Source organism: Cryptomeria japonica, chromosome 4, assembly GCF_030272615.1.
Source record: "Cryptomeria japonica chromosome 4, Sugi_1.0, whole genome shotgun sequence".
Taxonomy (NCBI): Eukaryota; Viridiplantae; Streptophyta; class Pinopsida; order Cupressales; family Cupressaceae; genus Cryptomeria; species Cryptomeria japonica.
The window spans coordinates 384703568-384727800 of NC_081408.1; the positions used below are offsets into that span (position 1 = coordinate 384703568).

General features: G+C 37.3%; 1 protein-coding gene across 1 annotated transcript in view; it reads left to right on the top strand.

Annotated features, from left to right (window-relative positions):
• LOC131074641 (tripeptidyl-peptidase 2) overlaps positions 1 to 24233 on the top strand; it is a 284234-nt gene that overhangs the window by 31185 nt on the left and 228816 nt on the right. Inside the window, exons 8-9 of the mRNA XM_058011296.2 lie at positions 13126 to 13276; positions 13398 to 13520. Of these exons, the coding sequence (XP_057867279.2) occupies positions 13126 to 13276; positions 13398 to 13520 (274 nt within the window). The remainder of the gene's footprint in view (positions 1 to 13125; positions 13277 to 13397; positions 13521 to 24233) is intronic.

Consider the following 24233-nt stretch of genomic DNA (forward strand, 5'->3'; position numbering starts at 1 on the left):
GACCCCAATAACTTTTGCAAAGAATGCTGAAAGCGGCCCACAAAACATGAGTCATTGAAAAAAACAATGTTGGTAAGAAGACCAAAAGAGCGCCACGCAAAGTCAAAGAATATTTGGATTAAGTCACTACTAGAACTAGTCTTTTGGCAAGGAATGAACTTAGCCATCTTGTTGAAGTGATCATTAACCATCATGTTTTTGCATTCTGATAGGAAAACTACTCACTAAATTCATGGAAATACTTTCCAATGATGCGAAGGAACAAGCAAAAGAATACTTGGACTCAAATTCTTGTTGGTGGGTTTGGAATGACAATATAATGAACAATGCCTAAAAAAGTGAAGAACATCATGTTGCACTGAGGCTACTAGAAGAATTTGTGTAGATGATGAAGGGATTTTCGTTCTTCCAAATGACTAGTGTAGAGAGTAGAGTGAGTCTCTCTAAGAAGAGTAGTGTAGTGATCATGAGGAACTCACAACTTATTAAACTTATATAATAATCCAAAACAATGAGGGGTGCCTATCCATAAGAAGACTACTTTTTTGTTTTGTTTTGTTTTTATAGAGAGATATTTTATAATATCTATAATGTATATGTGTTACATGCATCATAACATGCTTTGCCATCATATTGGTAAGGTTTACCAAGTGAACGACCACTACATTCCATAGAGATCATGTTACAAGTGATCCTATTTACATACTTTGGACCAAGAGCAAAGGGATTGTGCATGTGTGCAAGATCTTGGATGAAGATCCACTATCTTTATATTACTTGAGTGACTATGGACCTCACAATTAGATTTTGATCTGTTATTGATAACGCAATTGATTGAAAAGTCATGCTGATGTGATAAACAAATCGTCATTAGTTGTTGGAGTGGGTTGATGATGATACATTAAGGTTTTTCATTAATATGACCATCTAACTCATGATAGGTTTTGTGATCATCTAAAGTTCCAATGGAAGATGTTTGGTTCTCATTAAGAGATTGTTCAATCAACAACAACTTTTTTAACTTAGAACATCAAACTTATATGTCTCTTTGTTTTACAATAAGTACACGTTTTTCAGATTTATGAACTTGAGAAGGAGAATGAAAAACGCTAGAAAAGGAAAAAGAAGAATGTGACTTTTGAATAAGGAGATTTGGGGCTGCTATCAATACAATTTGACTGTTGAAAGTCTTTGAATTGTACACCATGCTTCTCTTCAATAAGTTGTGCATGATTGGAAACAACATCTAGAGTCTCAAGGTGAGTATATTTGAATTCACGAATAGGTGTTGTAGGAGACCACTCTTGAATTTGATTATAAGGTTTGCAACTTCATTTGACACTTGGGAAAAATCCACAAATGGTTGAACTATTAGGGATAGTATTGGACAAGCATTTGATTCCCTTGATGCAATTGAAGCCATTGGATTCTTAGGTCTTGTGAATAATGTGATGGTTAGAAAGAATATTTAAGTGCAAAGACAATTTGATCCCAAGTGTTGATAGGGTTTCCAGTTTTCATTAGGATGTCATTTGGTGATGAGTTTCTTCACAATTCTAGAAAGTTTTAACTTAGCAAATCAATCTTTGTTAGCGGCGTTGATCTTATCGTACTTGAATCATGTATTTTTTGAGATTTGTGAAATTGAGAAGAATTAAAAATGTTAGAAAAAGGAGAAGAAGAATGCAACTTTCCTATTGATGGGGAGGATTGAGATTGTGGATAAGGAGATTTGGGGCTGGTATAAGTATAATTTGAAGGTTGAGAAATTTTGAATTGTGCATCATGCTTCTTTTTAAAAAGTATTGCATGATTGAAAATGTCTAGTGTTTCAGGTGAGTATATTTGAAGTAAAGAAACAAGTGTACTTGGAGATTACTCTTAATTAAGGATGAGGTCTGCAGCTTCATTTGACACTTTTTGCAAATTAAAATCATGAAATTTCCACAGTCCATATTCATAATTGCTTAGTATTTTCTGGATTTGACCGTGTGAGTTTTTTGCAAACCACAATGGGGTGAATTGGTAGGTGTAGTCTTGGAGAGACATTTAATTCTCTTAACATAATCAAAGCCATTTGATTCCAAGGTCATGTTCATAATGTGATGGATAGAAGGCATCTCTGAGTGCAAAGACAGGTTGATCACAAGTGTTGATAGAGTTTTCATTAACATGCTGTTCACTGATGAGTATCTTTGCAATGCTAGAAAAGCTTCAACTCAGCAAATGGAATTTTGTTGGGATGTCGAAATTAGTGTACTTGAACTACATATACATGTCGATAATCTAACCATCACGGACCTTCAAATTTTTGCAAACCATTGAAGACTTTAATGTCATGTTTTATTTATAGAGTTGAAGGGCTGTTAGCAATGTCCTTGACCTTGTTAGTTAGATTGTTGACCGTGACGACAAACTGAATAACTCTCTCATAAAAAGATGTGTTAGCCATGTTGTGGAATGAAAATTGGCAAGAGAGAAAACTTAGAAAATTATGTAAAAAACAAATTGACTCTAAAAAAATAGAATTTACCATATTGTAGTGCTCTTTATGAGGTTTCCAATGACTGTGATAAGTCAAAAAATGGATGGATGGGTAAAAATTATGACCATTTTCATATTAGTGTTCTTGTGGGACAAAAAAATGGTCTACAAGACTATTCTGGTGGTGTAAGGCAAAGGTGCCACACAAGTGGAGCTATAGTGACATGTTGGGGGAGGTGGCAAGTGAGTGGAGCTTTAAGGTTAGTGGCTGAAAAGGCATTGGAAAATTACTGGCAGTAGCTGTTGGATGGAAACCAGTCCTTATCAGAAGTTTGTGGCCAACTGTCAGCCGTAACTTGCCGCCGGTGTACTGTTGCTGGGAATTGCTGATGCTGGTTGCAAAGAAGTCAACAATAGGTGCAAGGAATGCGAATGCAATGTGTAGTGACTGGAAATGTTAAGGTATGTGCAAGTGTATATAAAGATTGCTTAGAAAATCTTTAATAAGTATACATTGACAACAGGTACAAATACCGACAGGGACTGTTGTAGAACCTTGTATCCCATATTTGGTTTCTTCTACATTGCAAATTCTGTCAATGTATGGAAAAATGTACTGAACTTGTACTTCTAATTGCCTAGAACTATGTGCTTGCAGAAACAAGAAATGGGTTCTGGGATAGTTCAAATTTGAGAAATTGACAATTGTTTGATAGTTTATCAAGGCCATTCAGTGCAATGGTGCAATCAGAAATGGCCCATGAAGCTTCTAAACATTTTGACAAAAAAACCTTTAAAAAATAAATCCAAATTGTTAATAGATTGGAAAAGTTCTGATATCAACTGATATGAAATCAATCAACAAAGCAGTCAGAGGTCTACACTTTAATGTGTGACAGGAGGATCTTTGGAATAAGAAGCTACTACTTGATTGCAATATCAAAAATGGTCTAAGCTACTATAATTCATATACAATACAAACTAACTCACAAAAAATACACTAGAAATCATATCCTTTTTGTCAGAATTTGTTGAAAATAGCCAAGATCAAGAGCACATTGAATAGCACAAAGGAGAGACTAAATGTTTGATAAGAATAAACTGTATTCTAATCAAGAGCAAAATGTGATCAACTGGATCATTGAAATTACATACAATGTAGATGAGCCTGCTTATAAAGGCAAGACTATATGGATATGTGAGCACACAATCATGACATGTGGTTCAATGAGAAACAAGGGTAGGTAGGAGAAATAAGAGTAGGTAGGAGAAATGGTAAAATATTCCACATGAGGTGGATCACCCACTGAAAGTGGAATTATCACTCCACGATAAGTAGATATGATAAAGTAACAATAATATCACACCATAAAAGGTGGAATTTCTCCTACATACACACTCCCAATGTATGCACATCTCCCTAAGTATTTCATATGCAAACTACAATGTGGTGCATGTACCTAAGTAAACTTAAGTAAAGTGTAATTATATCCAACATGAATAAATAATTACACCAACACTTTTAGTAGGTGATTAGGTGATATCAGGTGTCTTCTCCAACATTGATTCCTCCACGGTATTGATCTACCTTTCTGGCAATTTATCAGACCAACTCCCTCAATTTAGTTGCCTTTTTGACAACTCAGGCATTACATAGCCCAAAAAATATATTCAAGCTGTAGTCCCAAAATTTTAGATGCTAAACTGTGGGTTTATTTTTAAATCATGCTATTTGAGGGGTCACACCATTCAAACATTTTGTTGGACATATGTCGAGCAAATACACAGTTTTATTTGTTGCTTCAACTAATTATCTTCTTTAGCCTTCAACTTATAACTTCAGATGGCTCTGTTCTTTTATTCTATGGCTCCATTTTGTTGTGAAATGTATGAAGCTATCAGCTTTTACTTTGAGTCTTGCACTTAAGAGGTCCATAGGGCTCTGAGACAATGTTCAATGTTCAGAGTATTCTATGACTGATCTGATATTTTTGTAAACCATTCACATCCATATACAGTGTTTATGCATGATGCAAAAAGATGCAGGCTTTACATATACTAATCACCACCAAGTGTCTTTACAGTTTACACTTCCATGGGACCACTGTGATTTGTGTCTTCTTGTATTTTTCTGTCATACACTTTGTTTCTCTTTTACTCTTTTCTGTGCATGATCAAGTTAAGTTAGAGTCAATGTTATAAAATGAAACCACCCTAACCGTTAAAATTTAAAATCTTTTTTTAGAGGGTCATGCATGGACTATTATAGTAAGAGAGTCTTGTGTCCACTTCTCTGACCCAACTCTTAGCTGATGCAGCTCCATGCACGAACAAGTTCCAATAAAAATAGGAAGCATCCTTCCCTTTTTCAATTATTTCTTTATAATATTTCCTTCTTGTTGATGTTTCTTATATTATTTATCCGTGGAAGGATATAATTTCCACTAACATCTATGTTTGCACTCATAATATCTCTGGTGTGTATGCAGTATAGTAGCGAGAGAGATGAACATTAATCAATTGGGGCATGTTCTTTCATATTTATGATCTAATAAGATGCATAGTGTTGATGTGTTTTTTAGGCACAATCAAACACAAAATAAAATACCAAGGTATCTTATCCTCTCTTGAATGAAGTCTCTCAAATGCTATGCTTCGCGATCAAATGAGACAACTCCAAGGTCTTGACTCATGGATAAGCTCAATGGTTGATGTGATTGCTGGTAATCCAAGGGGACTTACATTTTATACTTGAATGTTGAACGTTTAGATGTTGCTGGAACTTAGATTCTAACTACTTGCCTAGAAAATAAAAGAGCAAAAGAGATAAGTTTACAAAGACTAAGCTACTCATAAGAATGCAAGAGACAATGAACGATTGGATGAAATTCAACCAAGTTCTGCTTCGCCATCAACAAACAACTCCACAAAACTAGTGCGATCTCCTAAGGTAGGCATGTGATGTTCAAATCACTATCAACAACAAAGACACCATTAAGGCAATGCATATCAAAGTGTGAATAGAAATTGAAGTTAAGCTCATTTAAGGATTCCAGTTGACCACACAAGGCAAACTTACAATCAGCAAATTGCTAGTGGTATGGATATTTGAATTTCTTCATTAATCATTCACAATTCCTTCCATTCATCTAATCAACTTGAAAGCAAATGAGAAGTAGAAACCATGTAGCTTGTTGAAATAACACATTTCACCATGTCTTCAATGAAAAGAGTATATCCATTTACAAGCCTTAGCAACAATTTCTTCTTCTCCTACTCTATTCTAACTGCTTGCTATCTAACATCTATCAACTATTCAGTATTGTTGAACTTTTAACTATTTCTAAACTATTCAGCTTTGCAAATGAGAGAGAGAGAAGCCTTTTATAGTGCTCCCTTTAAAAATGAATGGCCTGGATTGATTTCATATCAATGGCCAAGATTACAAGATGAAACCCTAATTAGGGTTTGTTGGAACAAACTCTTCTTAGCCAATGAAATAATTACAATATTTGGACACATGTCTTCTCTTGAATATTTGACCAATAGATAGTAAGGGTAGGAACATTGGAGTTTGTGTTCCCATGGGTCATTCAAGTGCATCGCATCTAGACATGCTGATGTGGAGCCTCTTGATTGGTGGAGTGGTGACAAGGATGGCACTTGAACTTGCTTGGTAGACTCGATTCATCATCATGAATGAGTGTTGAATAATATCCCTTGATACTCAACATTATTCAGTTTCCTCAATGTGATGATGATTGATCTTCCCTTATTCATAATCTTAATTTTGTCATTCCTTGGTGTCGTTCTTGACTTCATGTTGTGGAATCTTTGATTTCTCATCACCTCCTTGTAGTGCGAATCTTGCCTTGATGTTTTCTTGTTGCTGAACCTAAGTTCTTCATGCTGATGTTGTTCCCCTCCATCTTAACTTTTGATGTTGATCTTTGATATTTGATGAACCCTTGAATGTGATGAACTCTTCACAATGTTGATCTTCCTTGGTATGATTGAATGATCCTTCCTTTATATTTTGGGATTTTGACTTCTTCATGTTGTGTTAGACCTGCAAGATCAAAGAAAACATTAATCTTGGAAATGACTCTTAATTCTGATTTGTGGATTAGATTTGCATCTTGATTTTCAAGTTATTTCTGGTCCAATGCTATGTGAATTTTCACAGAATTCTCCTTTTAAAGTAAAGAAAAATGTCTCCTTTTCAAATTGTCTTCCAAAATCACCCACCTTGAATGCAATTTTGATCAAATGAAATGATAAAAAAAATTAAATGTGAAATCGCTGCCTTAATGAAATTTGCTGTGTGGAAGTGCAGATCGGAATTCGAAATTGTTTTGACTGGTGAATTATGTTTGAAATGAAATCCGAACCCCTTCTTATATAGGCGTTTTAGAGCTAAGGGTCACCACTTTTCCCGACAACCTCCCTAGGCCGACTTGATATTATCATCCAAGGGGCCGACTTGATTGCATTTTTGAACATTTTGCTTTTAAACTTAAACACTTGGCGCCAATAATGTTCATTCCTATTGTTGTTTGGCGTGATTACAAGAGGAAATTTGTACTTTTTGCCCAACAAAGGAAAATCTCAAACTTTTTGCCCAACAAAGGAAAATTTCGTACTTTTTGGGGGTCAATGGAAGTGCAATTGGACTTTTTCACTAGAGGAAGTGCCATCGGACTTTTTCATTGGCAAAGGAAGTGCCATCAGACTTTTTCAATGGCAAAGGAAGTGCCATCGAACTTTTTCAATAGCAAAGGAAGTCATTTCAAATCGTTATCTCCAACTTGTTCCCATCAAATCTTCATCAATTCGACCTTTGGTTTCAATTTTTATGTCAATCATCCATGTCAAATGAGTAAAGGAAAAGTTGTATTTGTGGTGAGGCACAAGAAATGCTCAAGGTTCTTGCTCCATTCGCTCAAGCTTATCAATTTATCTTCAAAACAACTCCTTGTATTCAAACCAAACCTCTAAGATATGAAATGTATTCTAGGTTAGGTTTGTGATTGGAAGACATCACTCAACAAAGGAAATAACTCGTGATCCATGAAGAGAAAAGGCCATATTTTGGACTTCTCAAGTGCCAATAGAAGTTTTTCGGACTTTCTAGGTAGCAATGGAAGAAAATCAGACTTTTCCAAGGGCAATGGAAGTGTAATCGTACTTTAGAGAGGGCAAAGGAAGTGCCATCGGACTTTTTCAATGGCAATGGAAATTTTCCTATGCTTAGTCAAATTTCGCCCAAGTGAGTTGCCTCTCAAACCTCTTTGCCTATCTTGCTCAGATTGACACCTCATCTCACATCTCACATATTGCTTCTATGAGGTCAAAGGAAGTGATTGCCAATGTCATAGAGAAAAGGAAGTGTCTGTTAATGCCTTAGTTGCTGATCTAGGCAATCAAAGGAAATCTTCATGCCTTAGCCAAATTTAGCATTCCATCCCTAGTTTTGCAAGCAAAAGACGAGTCATTCATTTCCCAAGCCTTGACAATTGACTGACTTCACTTCATCCTAAGGAGAGAGACTTAATTTGATTCCCTCTTGGCGACTTGAGAAACTACACCTCTTCAACACAAAGGTTAATTGCAAAAGACTCTACCACTATCCTAGAAAGAAAAAAAAGTGGGGGTCCCCATTTGCAATGGGGCGATGTGTGAATACGTTAGAACACAGTAAATTAATATTTGACCCGACCTCTCAGCTTGACCTATGTGTCAAATGCATTCCCTAGATAGTATTTTTGGATTGGACTTGGTCGTTTCCACAATCAGTGTGTTGAAAAGTAGCTAGGAGCTCTAGCCCAATCTATACTTGAACTTCCATTAATTTTAGTGCTATCCACCTTTCTTTGTGACCAAATTGACCCTTTTTACTTGGCATGCCCTTTCTCTTATTGAGGGGTTTATTTGTGATTAATTATACTCTAGGTTGCCAATTTGGGTATGAGTGCGGGTATGGGTATGGTGGTATGCCATTTTTTTCCTTGGGTATGGTGTGACAATACATACATACATATATTTTCAAACAAAATTATAAATTATAACTATAATAAGAGTTATACTCATAAGTCCAATAAATAGAAATTTTAAATATCTTATAATATCATATTCATAATTTGCAAAAATGATAATACTCAAGTCTCAAAATGTCGTTACACAGTGGAAATTCAAATTCAAATTGGTATTTAATATTCATATTCTTCTTCATTAGAAGCATCAAGGTGAACATTTGGTTCAACTTCATTTGAACCACAATCCATTGGATTGCCACTCCCACTAGCTGTGTCAAGTGCAAGTGTTTCCTCATCTATAGAGAATTAGGCAAGCTGTGCAACTATAGCATCTAAATCAGCACACTTAGGGGCTAGATCCCAATTCTTTGTCACAACCTTATTGTATTCAGGATTCTTATGTGACAATAGGCAGAGGTTGGAGTGTATGCAGACCAAATACTTTGCTTTTTAGGCACCCAAACGGTTCCACTTAACCAAGTGGATGAAGGAGAATGTACTCCACTTCCGCTTAGTGGAAGAATAACTCGTAACGTGTTGAGCTTGCATAAAACATTTAGTATTCAATTTTATAATTCAAGAATCAAACTTAAAACTTAAATTATAAAATAAAAATATTTTAATATGATAGCATTGAATGAAAAAGGATAAAAAAAAAATTTAAAAAGATACATACTTGGGAGTGAATTTCAATTGCAAGAGGCTGCAAGAAAGCTGAGGCTTAACCATGTAGTTACCACCACTCATCAACACTTATCCTATATTTGTCATGAAGAGCGGAAAGATCATGATTTTTTAAAGATATGAATTGGCCAAATTCACTCAAGACAATATTTTGAATTTCATCATTTGAATATATTTTTCTAAATGCAACCTTATAGCCACTAGCAACTTTCTTATCTATATATGGTGCTGCCCTCCTCGGCAATGAAAGTAACTCTTTGCTACAATACTTTGGCAACAGAGCAAATACTAAGAAATGTAAGGGGCTGGTCATCTTGTTCCAACGGTCAATGATACTTTGTTGTACACTTATGAAAAATGTTTCCTTTGGGTCATGTTCTTTGGCTTTTATCATTGTTCTTATTTTCTCCACCATGGAGTCCACGCCATCATAAATTTCACCCAAACATGGGCAATCGATATCAGCATATCTAATCATGCTCATGATGGGCTCAGTGAAATCCAAAACATATTCGACCTGAGCCCACCAGTCATCACCTAGGATCAATGCTTTTACTTTTTGGGGTCTTTTGTGCTTGACTGCCTCCATACACTCCACAAGCTATTGATGACCATAGAATTCAAGGCCTCTCGCACCTTTGCAAGTTGTCTTAAGACGATTGTGTGAGATGCAAATTGTGTTTTGGCAACCTAACATGGTATAAAAAAATTCAAATCAAAAATAAAATTTAAATTACCTTCAACAACTCCAAGTTGGAGAAGGTCTCGAATATGGCTTGTGACATGACGATGATTAGTCACAAACATTTGAATCTCCTTGGCCTTAGTGTCGACTTGTTTGACCCATTCAATTTGTGTGCCAATCTTTTGCAATGTTAAATTGAGTGAACAGATTGCACATAGTGTCCAAGAAATGTGACTATATATAGCCTCCAAAATAGGTCCAAGTGCCCTACAAGTTTTAGTGTTGTCTGTTATGACTTTGACAACATTTTCAGGCCCCACCATGTCAATGGATTCTATGAGGATATTGGCAATGAAACTTTGCTACAATACTTTGTTGACAAAGCAAATACTAAGACATGTAAGGGGTTGGTCATCTTGTTTCAATGGTCAACGATAATTTGTTGCACACTTTTGAAAAATGTTTCCTTTGGGTCATGTTCTTTGACCTCTATCATTGTTCTTATTTTCTCCATGCCATCATAAATTTCACCCAAACATGGGTGATTTGTATCAACATATCTAGTCATGCTCATGATGGGCTTAGTGAAATCCAAAACATTTTCCACACAAGCCTACCACTCATCACCTAGGATCAATGATTTTACTTTTTGGGCACTTTTGTGCTTGACTACCTCCATACTCTCCACAAGCTGTTAATGACTATAGAACTCAAGGCCTCTTGCACCTTCATAGGTCGTCTTAAGACGATTGTGTGAGATGCAAATTGTGATTTGGCAACCTAACATGTTATAAAAAAATTCACGTCAAAAATAAAATTTGAATTACCTTCAACAACTCCAAGTTGGAGAAGGTCTTGAATATGGCTTGTGACATGATGATGATTAGTCACAAACATTTGAATCTCCTTGGCCTTTGTGTAGACTTGTTTGACCCATTCAATTTGTGTGCCAGATTTTTGCAATGTTAATTTGAGTGAATAGATTGGACATGGTGTCCAAAAAATGTGACTGTATGTAGCCTCCAAAATAGGCCCAACTGCCCTACAATTTTTAGTGTTGTCCGTTATGACTTGGACAACATTTTTTAGTGTTGTCCGTTATGATTCCCATAGTGCTTCATAATGTGGATGGGTTGTTGGGAAAATCCTTAAGGGAATCCCACATGTACATTATGTAATTCACAATGATGATTAAGATAATGTCCCTAACCCTAGTAGGAATGATCGATTTTATATCTAACATGATTGAGGGGTCTTAATCAAGATCTAATTGGTAACCGGTATCTCTATTTTATTCCTTACTATACTTGGGATTGTGATTTTAGGGCAAAAACTAGGGCATTGGAAATGGGGATATTACAATAAACTATTCAAAGCTTGAATAAAATGAAATAATTACTCACCTTTGATGGTTAAATCTTCCTTGTCCAATGATTCCTAAGCCTTTGGTGTGCGTCTTACTCCTTTGTAGCATTCACCTTCAAAAAGAAATGAAGCAACCTTCAATACCCAACAATGGTAGCTTGGAGGAAAAAATAGTGTTTTTTGTGTTTTGTGGTTATGAAATGAGTTGCAATGACCAAATAGGAGAAAGTTAGGGCGAAATAACTCTTGGGGGGTATATTAAAATATTATTTTTTTTTTGCGGAAATTTGACTTTTCTAGGCACATGAGCTAGCGGGAATGCCTAGGCTTGGTTCAAGTACGTCCTGGGTTCAACGAGAGTACCACCTAGGCGGTACCTTGGGCGAACCTAGAGACTTGGACTTGGCTCGAATCTAGACCCTGCCCAAATCTAGACCCACACCCAACCTCCGCTAGCCATACTTGGTAACTTAGATTATAGTTAAAGTGAATGGTGACCATGAAACAGCATAAGATTGTCTAAATTTAAACTTAACATTGGTTAACTACCAAGTGATTTTACTTGATCAGTTTGTAAAGGTTAAACATATTACTTTTCAAAACTTAGGTTCCATTTATATTGATATTTTTTGCAATGTTACACTTGTATCTTATCCAAATTTTACCCTTGTATTTCAGGGAATCAAACAGTAAGATTGCATGCTACAAGTAGCTAGGCCATGGTCTCGCATCGAATTAATCTCTAGGTTTGATTCCTCTTGAATGGAATACTTCATTTTTTGGGAGGAAGATGTCATTACTAAAAATTTAATATTGAACAGTTGGTGGCTCCTTCAATAGACTGAAGGAGCAATTAATAAGCAATTGTTCAATCGTGTTACTTGTCAAAAACTTGGTGTCTGTTATAAATAAAGATTTATTTAAGGTGGCGTTAGGATATTATCCTAATAATACCCTTGCAAAAATACATGGTCAAATTGTTTTAGGGAATTGGGTGTTAAAAAATTGTACACTCATGTGATATTATTAGCTTGTAAATTCTATGAAATGATTTTCCTATATAATATAGTGGCATATCCCAATAAATTAATTTTGTTCAAAATTAGTAGTCTCTCACTCATTGTGTGTGTTGTGTGAAATTGTGAATGATCCCACATAGAAGCTACAAAGAGTCAATTTATCAGGTATTCTGCCACTAAAATTTTTGCCAATCCAGAAGTAAATCTTGAGGGGCAAGTCCCTGGGTTGGTTTGTGAACATCTGAACATCTCTCTCTCTTTGGTACTAACATTGCTGCTATTGACGAATTACTTTGTTGGCCTTCTCTAGCTTGTGTTAGTTATGTGATGTTTGTTTATGTACAGGCAATGTAATACAATGCATAACTCTATGATTCCATTTTCTTCCACATTAATAATATCACTTATTGGATGTGTTGAGAATGATCCCACATGAGAATGTGGCGGTTTATGAGGCATTTGCTGCATCAAAATTCTTTGCAAAACAGGAAGCAGGATTTGGTTGATGTGTTAGCGATCTCCCTGTTTTAGGTACAAACATTGCTGGCAGTTTCGCTATCATGCCTTGTGGATCCTCTCTAGCTTGTAGTTGTTATTTTTGTTATGTCAATGAGTTTACAAGCTATATTGTAGAGTAGCATACCCCTATGATGGGATTTCACTCCATATTAATGTAATCTCTCTTAACGAATCAGGATACTCATGGGATTTTTTCCCTCAATAAGAAGGGATCCTTTATTCTGAATGCTATATGCCATTCTTTCTGAGTTTGCAATTTATCATAGAAGGTTGATTATATAAAAGCAATTCTTTATGAATTTGACATCTTATGGGAATTCTTCCTGCCCTGCAGAACCGAGAAAAAATATGGTGTGTTTAGCAGATTGGATGCTTGTACATTTTCAGTAAACATCTACAACAACGGTAGCATTCTTAGTGTTGTGACAGATTGTTCTCCTCATGGTACACATGTGGCTGGCATTACTGCAGCTTACCATCCAGAGGTGTTAGTCTTACTCTTTTAAGACCTGGTGTGCTATTTTTTATTTACTTATTTAAATCATTATCTTTTCTTCTTGAGCATTATTTTCGTCTATCTTTGGTAATGATTTGCCCCCTTTTCAGGAACCAATGCTGAATGGAATTGCACCAGGAGCACAACTTATTTCATGCAAAATTGGAGATTCTCGGTTGGGCTCAATGGAAACAGGAACAGGTTTAACACGTGCTTTGATAGCAGTGCTCGAGGTACTTCGAATATCTTACATTTTAATGCAAGTTTTCTTTTTTCTTGCTATTGATAAATTTTTCTTTCGTTTATCTCTGAAATATATTATGCTATTTTTCATAGCTGGAGGTAGTAGCTTTCAATAGGCTTACTAATTTCCATTTATAAGCTGTCCTTGAAAATATTTTAAGTCCCAGCCTAGCCAGTGCAATGTACTTGGATTCTGAGCCTCATTTGTGGGGTCACAGGAGCCTCACTCATTACTTATAAATATAGACCAAATTTCATAACACTTATGTTCAGAGCTCACGACCTAAGTTTAGGAGTAAACACTGTTAGGATGTCTTTTAAAACATCAAAAATGAAGTGGTTGAGAAATTTATATTATAGTATTTCGACATTTTATTGCATTTTTACATTATGAGATTGTCAAATGCCTTTGAAGTCATCTAAAAAATAAGTGCCGAATAATAAAAGTTTGGAAATTTTATTATAATAGAAGTTTGGAAATTTGTGCAACTGAAGCACTTTTGCTGCTTTCCATATGGCTTAAAAGGTAAGTCACAAGTTTTGTGTTTGTGTTCATGTTCAGTAAGTTGACCAGAATCTGAGAATCTGATTCACGAATAACCTTGCACAATCCGAGAGCAAACTTCTTTCCAAAGCACAAAGGATACAAAGAGCTTCCATAAGATTACTAGTTTGCATCTCTTTATATATTAAAAATGAGAAAAGGGTCACACCAGTACTATCCCTCCTAACTCCACCAATCCTAGCATGCCTGGGGTTTCTCCTAGAGGACTCATCTGTGTTAATTTTGGAGACACCATCGGACGGTAGAGTCCATTAACCCTCCCTTTTGGTTTTCTTTTTTTTTAGGAGCTTGTTTTCCCCAGAATGAAAGAGACCTCGGACCATTCCCAGATAAGCCCAAGCCCTGTTTCACCACAATCTATTTGGGCTCCAAAGGGATATCCAACTCACATTCAGCTCTAATCATCTCTTGAATCATGCTGATAATCCTTTTTCAGAGTTGGTGAACCGACAATTTCCTTCCATGAAAGATTCTTCGGTTACTTTCCAACCAAATCTGCCAAATGATGCAAGAAGCTCGAATATTCCAAGTCACCTGTAGAAAAGAAGCCTTAGCTAGCAACCTCCTAGACCGCTCCAAAAATCAACTAGGGAAGAGGCATGAACATAGGGCTGCTTCCAATCTCCCCACCACAAATACCAAATGCCTTTAGAAAAGGAGCATTCCTCACTATTATTGCACTAAACACAAATGGATGGCCCTTGGAATTCTTGCTTGCTTAGGTTATCCCAAGTAAGACACCAATTGCGAGCCAAAAGCCAGAGGAAGAAGTTGCATTCAGGACACGTGAACTTATTCCACACATTCTTCCACCAAGGGACTTCCTCCACCTCCATACTTTTGCTGGTCTAGCTCTTGATATCCGCAAGCAACAGAGTATACCTCTCTTGGGTTAGGGCTCCAAGCCAAGGTGCCATCGCTCATCATTCATCAAAGAACAACACACTCTACTTGTTAAAATTGGAGACAACTTTCCCCCCTCCTCAACAGAACCCCCCACTGGCCATTTGTGAGACTCCTTCCACTTAAACACTTCCAACTACCCCAACCTCTAAGCAACTTTGAAGTCCTCAAACTGAGACCATCTGGCCTCTAAGAAAGTTTGATAAAGATTTTGTGTGGAAACAAATACATAATAGGAGGAAACCATCTCGAAAATCACACTAGAAGAGGGCCTTTGACCCTTTTACTGGTCCAAAACAGCCCCTATTTAATTAGATTGGGACCCCTTTGAAGAGTGTCCCTAATCATAGAACCTTTATTGGCCAAGTTGACCCTTGGTACATCTTCTCTTGCCACCCTCCTTAAGTGTTTGACGAAAAAGATCTTGGCACAGGCCTGATCCTGATTAAAACACCAACACTAATAGAGCTTAGTAGCCAAGGCCTGCCCAGTCAGGGTAGCCTGCCATAGACCAAGACCACCTGCTTGTTTCAGCCTACAAATATTATTCCACTTCATCAAAATCCATTTCGACGAATCCAAGTTGCAAGCCCATAACAACTGCGTAGAGAGAGAATCCATCTCCTTAATGAAACATGAAGGTGCCACCAGCAACGGGCATCTATAATGGGAAGAGCTTGAAACACAAATTTCAACAATAAAACTCTCCTAGGAAAAGAAAGCAACCTAAAGGTCCAATAGCTGACTCTTTTCTCAAAATTTATCCAAGAATTTTTGCCATGTCCCCCTAGGCAAGGGGCCAACCAAGAGGGGAATACCTAAGTACTTAAAAGGAAGGGAACCAATCTGGAATTTGAGAATGCAAGTGATTCTTGATTGAATAGGAGGTGGGGTGTTGAAGAAAAAGATAGTGGACTTTCCTTCATTAATTCTCTGCCCCAAAGTTGCGAGGTCAATAATCAAAGCTTGCTTGATGTTAATCGTATCTCTGATTTTGGCAACTCCCATTAAAGTAGTGTCATCCACAAACTGCAAGTGAGAATGATTAGGCAAGACAGTACCCCAATTCCACCCTTGAATCAGTCCTTGCCTCACTTCAGATTTTAAGAATCTTCCCAATCCCTCAACCATTATGATGAACAAATATGGGTACAGAGGATCCCCTTGCCGAAGGCCTCTCGAAGCGCCAAATAAAGCAAATGGCTCACTATTAATTAAAATATATTAGGAAGTGGAAGTAACACAACTCATTACCCACTTAATCCATTCATTACCTAACCTAAAAGTAGCAAGCACTTTTTTGAGAAAAGACCATTTGACTCGGTCATAAGCTTGGGCCTTGTCCAATTTGATGAACATTACCTTCTCCTTAGAGATTTCCCTAGAATGAATAGCTTTAGCAACAATGACCACCTGTTGTGACCTTTTCACAGATTGCCCCATTGCAAATGGGGACCCCCTCTTTCTTGCTTTCTACATTGTGTTAGTTTAGGGTTTTGGCAATCAGGCTACAGTTTTGAGTTCAATGCTCGAGTCTCACTTTTGAAGTGTGATCATGCCTAAGGTGCTATTAGGGTTTTTGAGTTTTGAGTACGATCAAGCGTATAAAATGTTAAACTATCTAGGTGATCCTAAAATTTTGTCCAAGTTTGGATTTTGAGCATAAATGAGTTTAAATGTGCCCAAGTCGGTGATATTTTTGTGCCTAAGCGTCAAGAGGTCCTTTAGGGTTTTTTTTTTCACTGATAGGAGGATAATCAAGTCAAATTTGCACTTTGTCCCGATGGAATCCTAATTTTCTTGTTGGTGTAGGAGCACCTAGGAGGCTCATGAAGATCAATATCTTTTGCTTTTGTGTTTTTTTCATGTTTCTATGATGTAATAAGGTCATGTGGACCATCTCATAATGTTTGATCATGATGCAAGGCCTTGATGCCATTTTTGTGCATTGTATCCTAACAGGACCTAGTTGGTCAACTATGGTCAAACATCATCCAAATGTGGAAATGGGGTGACACCATTAGAAATCATGTTTTGAGGCATATATGGCCTAGATGTAATGGTTGTAGGGTGTTTTGGAAGTTTTTGTTTATCCATGTAAAAGTTGTAAAAAGTTACATGAGCAACTTTGCAACTTTTGTTGTCAAGTTGACAACATTTTGTGCAAATTTGTAAACCAACGGCTATTTGGTTCAAAAGGTGGTTATATCCGGTTGGTCAGTTGTATATGGGCCTATATAAGCCTCTTCCACACCGAGGCAAGGTTGTTGAAGCATTTTTGAAGAATTGGCAATACAAACATCTCTGTTTTCCTTGGATTTTGCTGCCAACACGTGTATCAGTCCTTTGATTCTCTTTTGTACGGATTGGTGCAGACACAATATGAACTTGGAATGTTGGAGCATTGAGTTAACTTCCTTCTCCAAGTGGTTTGAAGTGTTTTTGTGCAGTTTGGAGGGAGATCCATTCATTTCTTTCCTACCGGGTCAGCAAACCCTCTTAAACCTAGGGTTTTGGACAAATGTGGCTATAACTTGACATTTCCTGACCTAAAAATCAAATCTCTTGGGGGAATTTCAAGTCTACAAGTGTATTATAGGATTTTGGAGGTTTTAGAGATGGCCGTGAAGAATGGAGGAAGAACCAAACAATTTTAACTTGGCATCCTCATGTGACAGGTTATGTAATTGACTGAGTTTCGTGAACTGGGCAGAATTGTAAGTGTTTGGACCCCAAATGCTGGTGGATTTGGTGGTTTGGAGGTTGTTAAAAGGTGTTCCAAGTGGTGGCTTGGTTGTTTGATCAATCTAAAGGGTAGTTGCTTTGTAAAAGTGACCTAATTGGGGCTCTAGGGCTAGTAGGGCAGCATTAGTCCTCATAGGAAGTCCAAGACATCAAGGGTTGAATTTGTGATATGTTTTTAACCTTGTTGAATGATGTCATTTTATGTAAACAAATTGTGTTCACTTCTTTTGTGATTGGGTGTATTGGGACTGCTTACCGTGGAAGGGCTACGAGGCCTAATTGATGCCTAAGTTGTGATAAACCTTAGTAAGAAGGTTGTGGTCAATCAAAACTCATTTGGGGTCTGCAAAGGTTGTTCTAAGCATTTTCACAGGGTTCCCTAATCACTGCCATTGTTCTTCATACTGTGTCCAAGTATGACTAGCGAGTGTGTGTTAAAGCCTAGAAGGGTTAAGGCTTAGAATTGTATGATGAGTTGTCCATCATACCTTGAATGCTTCCACTGATGTTCAGAGTCTTGTGTAGGGTCTAAGATTGTTGTGAGTCTGATTTCAAATTGGTCCTATCAGTTTGGGTTGTGTTCAAGAAGTTGTCTTGTCAAACTAAATCCTTCACAAGGCTCTGCATCACTTGTTCAAAATCTAGTTAAAATGGACTAATTCTCGATGCATAAGGATGAAATTTGACATGTTTGGATACTTAGTGGTGCGAAAATCATCAAAGTCCTGATGGAAAACATGAAATCAAGGTCTAAAAGTGAGTTTTCCTGATGAAGGATGTTTTTTCCTGAGTTTTTAGGGCATAAAAGGACTTTTTCCGATGGGTCCTGATTTTCCCCACTCATTTTCTTGATGAAGGGCATTTTTCTCCAGATATTCTGATAATTGTCCTGATGGACCCCGTTTTTCCATTGGGAGGCCCCAAAATTTGACTAAGTGTTGGAAATTTTCCCGATGAGGTGCGAATTTCCCTAGGAATGAATGATGAAGTTTAATGTGGACAAAATTCTTTGTCCTGACGGAGTTCGTTTTACCCCTAGACCAGTTTATGAACAAATTCAACGAAATGAATGCAGATGATTGTCCAGATGGGGATTGATTTTCCCCAAAATGAGGTTTATGGACTAAAATGAAAGAATTGGGTATCCAGATGACCCATGTTTTTCCCCAAGATAGTTTTTTCCGGACAAAATGAAGAAAATGATGAATTTTAAGTGTCCTGATGGGGGTTGATTTTCCCCCAAGGTAGATTTTTGGGACTTAGTGAGTGAAATGATGAATTTTAATGTTTCCTGATGGGGATTGATTTTTCCAAATGGCTATCTGTGATGAGTTATGGTAAGACTTAATGGATTTTGTTTGTCTAGACATGGATTGATTTTCCCCAGCTAGCTTAAATTTAATGGAAGTAAATGATTCAAATGCTAAGTGTGCCTTGTTACAATTATTTAATGCCTGGCAATAATTATTTAATGATAAATTTTTATCCCAAGGCAAATCGATTTTCCCCAGGCAAGTAGAAAAGGCAAGTTTTTTATCCCACATCGCTTGTGTGGTGAGGTTTCAAGGTGAAAACATGAATAAAGAGACCCAGCCAGCAATATAATATTATTATTTTTGCCTTGATGTGATTGTTGAAGACGCTGATTGGAGGTAAGTTGAAGTTCCAGCTGGGCGATTTTTGCCCAAGTGTCAATTTGACACCATTGTTGAAGGTTAAGTTGCAGATTTGAAGGTGATTTTTGCCCAATCAGACCTGGGCGCCACCATTGGAGAGGGAGTTACAGCAAGTTTAGTGGCTGATCAAGCCACATTTTCCACGATTTTGGTGAAGGGCGCCATTGTTGGAAGGGCCACGACTTTGTTTGTGGCTGATCGCTTCACATTTTGGGCGATTTTTGTGCCTAAGTTTGGACACCATTGATGATAGAGGTTGCAATTGCATTTAAATCTGAGTTTGGTGCCATAGTTGAGGGTTGTTTGGACATCATTTTTTGACCACCATTGCTAGCCATTGGCTGGAACTTTCATTTTTCAGATCTGATTTTCATTTCCAGCTTCGGCGATTTCATTTGGACATCAAATTTGGAGAGTTTTGGGGCACTTTGTGTGGAAGCCATTGCTGTTACAGTCTGAAACTTCATTTTTTTGAGTTGTCTTCAGACTTATTTTTCACTTCCAGCCACATTTTTGTGCCCATATTTGATCAATTTTGACCTTCGAGAGTTAAAAGTTAAAACCATTCAAATGCAAACATTGTACATGGCTGTGACTACTTCAGCTCACTGGTTTTCTCTATTTGCAGGTTGTCTTCAGACTTTTGGCAGCCATTATTGGAACTTGGAAGGTGTACTCAGACTTAAAAATCAGAAAATCAGACCTTTACACCTCTTTTCTAAGTATTTTCCAGACTTATGGTATACTTTTCGAGCTTATTTTTACCATTTTCTGAGTATATCAGCTTGTCTTCAAACTTTCTTTTCATGATCAGACTTTATACAAGTCTGAAAATGGAGATATTATGAGGGTTTAGACCCTACTTTTGATCAAATTTTGTGTTGTTTCTAGAATTCATGATGAACATTGTTAGAATTCCTGAGTTTAGGTCTCTAAATTTGTCAAATCATTTAAAATCAGAACTTAGATAATTCTGGAAACACATTGTTTTAAGTATTTTTCCATGATATTGACTTCGAGTTTCATACAGGTGCTATGTCTAAGGCCGGGATCGCAGCAAGGAAGGAACAATTATGGATAGTGCAAGAAGGTTTCTATCCAGATTCACAGTTGTCATCCCGATGGAAGAAATTTACGGACACAAACATGGAATTCCTGGACATGGAGTGGATGTGACAGAGGATGTTCGGAGTGAAGAATCAACTTCCTTCCACACTTTCTGCCAATATCATGAAGAGTGGCATATACCAAGTGTCTGGCTTTCCTCAATCCATACAATGCAGCGAGCTAATTGTAGAGTGTGCAAAGCACTATGACCCGATGACCTGAATGATCAGATCAGCTAAAGGGGTCGTGCTTGCATACCTTGCCGAGGATGCGATTGTGGAAGTGTTTGGAATCCCTAGGAGTGTAGATATGTGAGAGAAAACCAAGGATGAATATGAAGCTAAGTTCTTGAAGAAGGTGGAAGCATGCCTGACAGTTGTAAATAAAGAGTGGATAATTGAGCCTAGGCCTCACCATTCTAAGGTTCCCAAGAGGCTCTTATGTACGGACTTCAAAGATGAATATAGTGACCTGATATTTTTGCTCAATTGAGTGATGGAGATGCCTCAAGGTGCCTTATTTGAGGGCTGGATGTTCTACTTTATCCAAGATTGTATAAGAGGAATTGTGGTCAATTGGGCCAAGATTATAAGTGATAACTTCGACTTCCAGTCAAGGAATGTGGAGAAAACCAAGTCATTTGGAATGACTTCCTACCTTGTGTACTTACTTGCAAGATTTGTCACATACAAAGGATTGATATGCAAAGGTGAAGTTGGAAACGGACCAAGATAGTACAGAGTTTATGAATGCTATCCGCAACTTCATATGCACAAAATTGAACACTATAGAAGGGTGAATGGTGCTTTCACCATGTATATCACAAGGCTACTGCAGGGCAGGACCCACAAATGGCTGTCTAAGGCAGCAACAAAGCTTATTGAATAATACGGATTGTGGTACATTCAGTTTCCCACCTTTACATATCTACGGATTTAGGGATTCAGATCCAAACCTTACAAACTTCCTAGGTATCCTACAAACAATGATCATACTTGAGGTGGTGAGACAAATTTTGGAATTTGATTTTTATCCAAAAGGAGAAGCATAGAATAGGAATAATTCTCCCTATTGCATTAGGGAAGACTTTGGAAGTGTGCCACAATGTAGCTGCAGCTAGTTTGGTCATTGATGAACTTGCATTCTATCGCCTTGGAACTAATAAGAGAAGTGATCGATTTGATCCGCATAATAATGTTGTGAAGATTAGAGGAGAAAAGTTCATACATAAGATTGACATTGAGGATTACTAGGCTAATCTCATGGATGAGCAAGCAGTAAGGAAGAGAATGTGGTTCCAAACGTCAGTAGATTTCATAAGGAAATGTGAACTCTTTTCCATTCTTGATCAGGTAGTTGATGGCAGTGGTCATACTCATCTTGCAGCATGAGAATGAAGTGAACAAGCCCATCTTATTACCTAGTTGGACACAACCTGAGGTGGTGGACTCGAATGAACTTATGAGAGAAGTTAATGATTTCTCCAAGGAATGGGTGGACAAGTATGTGAACAAATTGATAGAAATGGTGTCACCCTCACCTATGAAAAAATGAGGCAAGTGGAACCTTCCCTCGATGATGATGAAAGAACACCTACAGATATAAGGATACATGCAAATGAGGAAAGCCATGCTTCCCGAAAGAAGGAAGGGTATGCCTGGAGAATCTAAAATGAAGGGCAAGGAGACAATCAGTCAACAATCAAAGAAGAAGAAGCATAAGCCTAGCGCTTCTTTATCCACCACCAGTTCCTCATCAATAAAAGAGATTAATATGCTAGAGAAAAGCAAAGAGTTTGAACAATGTTCCAATATGGAGATCTTGTCGAAGAATATTCAGGAATTATAGGCTACAATGCAGTCGACACCGCTAAATGAGGATGAACAACAACCAAGATCTCACACAGTCCATTTAAATGTTAGTTTGGGCAACAATGTTTATGATTCGACTAAAGATAAGGAGGATGATGATGTCATCTCAACATTAAGAGGATTTGATCAAGAGATGTGCTTTGATGATGGGATGGGAATTTCTACCATTCCCGATTGGCTACTACAGAGCATGGAGAAAAGCAAGATGATGGGGACGTAGCCTATTGAGAATATTGATGATGTCTTAGCAAGGACAAACAAAGAGAAAGAGCTTAAGGAGGCTAAGATATTCTCTAATGTGGCTAGAGATGAAACAGATGTGTGAATTGCACAAATGGCTATCTCGATGGGTGATGTGACCAAAGATGTGGCCACTCCCATGGATTATCAGATCACTATGATTGACCTTGGATGAACTACAAAGAAACAAGAGTTCCAATAACTTGATTGGTCCAGGCAATTAGGGCACAATTGGATAGGACAACTGAGAAGAAGAATATGTTTAAGGATGAGAATATGAGGCTTAAGGAATATATTGCAGGGATGAGTTCCCATAGGCTTGAGGATCCCACTTTTGTCTCACATATTGCAGTTGATCGTGGATTTTACTTTGATCATGAGGCAGCAAGGAATACACATATAGAATTTGGAAAGTGGATTGAAGATGTTACAAACCAGGCAGATGATTTCCTAACTCAATTTGTCCAAGCATTTGACAAATCGTCAATGCTAATGTTCAGAATATGATATTTGGAAGGAGTTTGGGATGATTTCCAGTCGGTACAGGAGAAGACAATTACTTGCCTCAAGGTGTTGAAGCGAATCCTGATGCCCACATTGATCCATGAGGGAGATATTTATGATTTTTTAGGGATGGTATTGTTCATTGGCTATGTGGAAGTCTACTTATGATCATGCAAAGAAAGATTGCGCAGAGATGGAGAGATCAATTCATGAAATTCAATCCAAGATCCTCACATCCATTGAAGAGTTGTTAGGGGTAGATGTTAGTGCTTCCAACGGTCTACACTTAGAAGAATTGAGAGAAAATATGAAGTTCATATACTTCAGCTAGTTGGATTCGTTGAAGAAGAATCAGATCCACGTCCACAGTTTGCGGAAACTTATGCCATGTTGGGAGAATGTTTTTGATACTTGTTTGGATGCGTTGGATGTGATTGATGCGCAGTAGGAGGCTTTACCCAATATTACCATGGAGGAGCTAGATTTAGTCCTTGCCAAATTCTTGGAATATGCTGCTAGAAAGAGGGATGCAGGCTGAAATCTTCTAGAACATTCCTTACTTGATTACTAGGCGTCATCCCATTGGATCACATGCTGGTGATTCCCTTTTGATGTAAACCTTAATTAGGGTAAATTTAGGGCAATGTTGGCATGATCTTGGCCCTTGATTCTAATTGAATCTTGGCCATTCATTTCTTTTGAGACTCTATATATACCCCATTGCCTCTCATTTGTAAAAGAGGTTTTTGAGAATTGTCACCTATATGTTGCAGATTTGAATACAATCATTGAAGTTTGGTGATTTTGTTTAAGTGTTGTATGCATTTGTGGTTCTCATTGTCTCCAAGTTTAGAATAGAATTTAGATATAGAATTTGCTTTCAAGTATTTTATTTGAATGAAAGAGTTATTGAATGCATTTGTGTGGAATCCGCTTCATTCATACCACTACCTTTCTTGCTGATTGTAGGATCGCCTTGTGTGGTCAACTGGAATTCAGAATTGAAATTAACTTCAATTATCGCACGTCCATTAGTATGCATTGCCTTGATGGTATTGATGTTGATTGTGATAATTTGAACATCTATAAAAT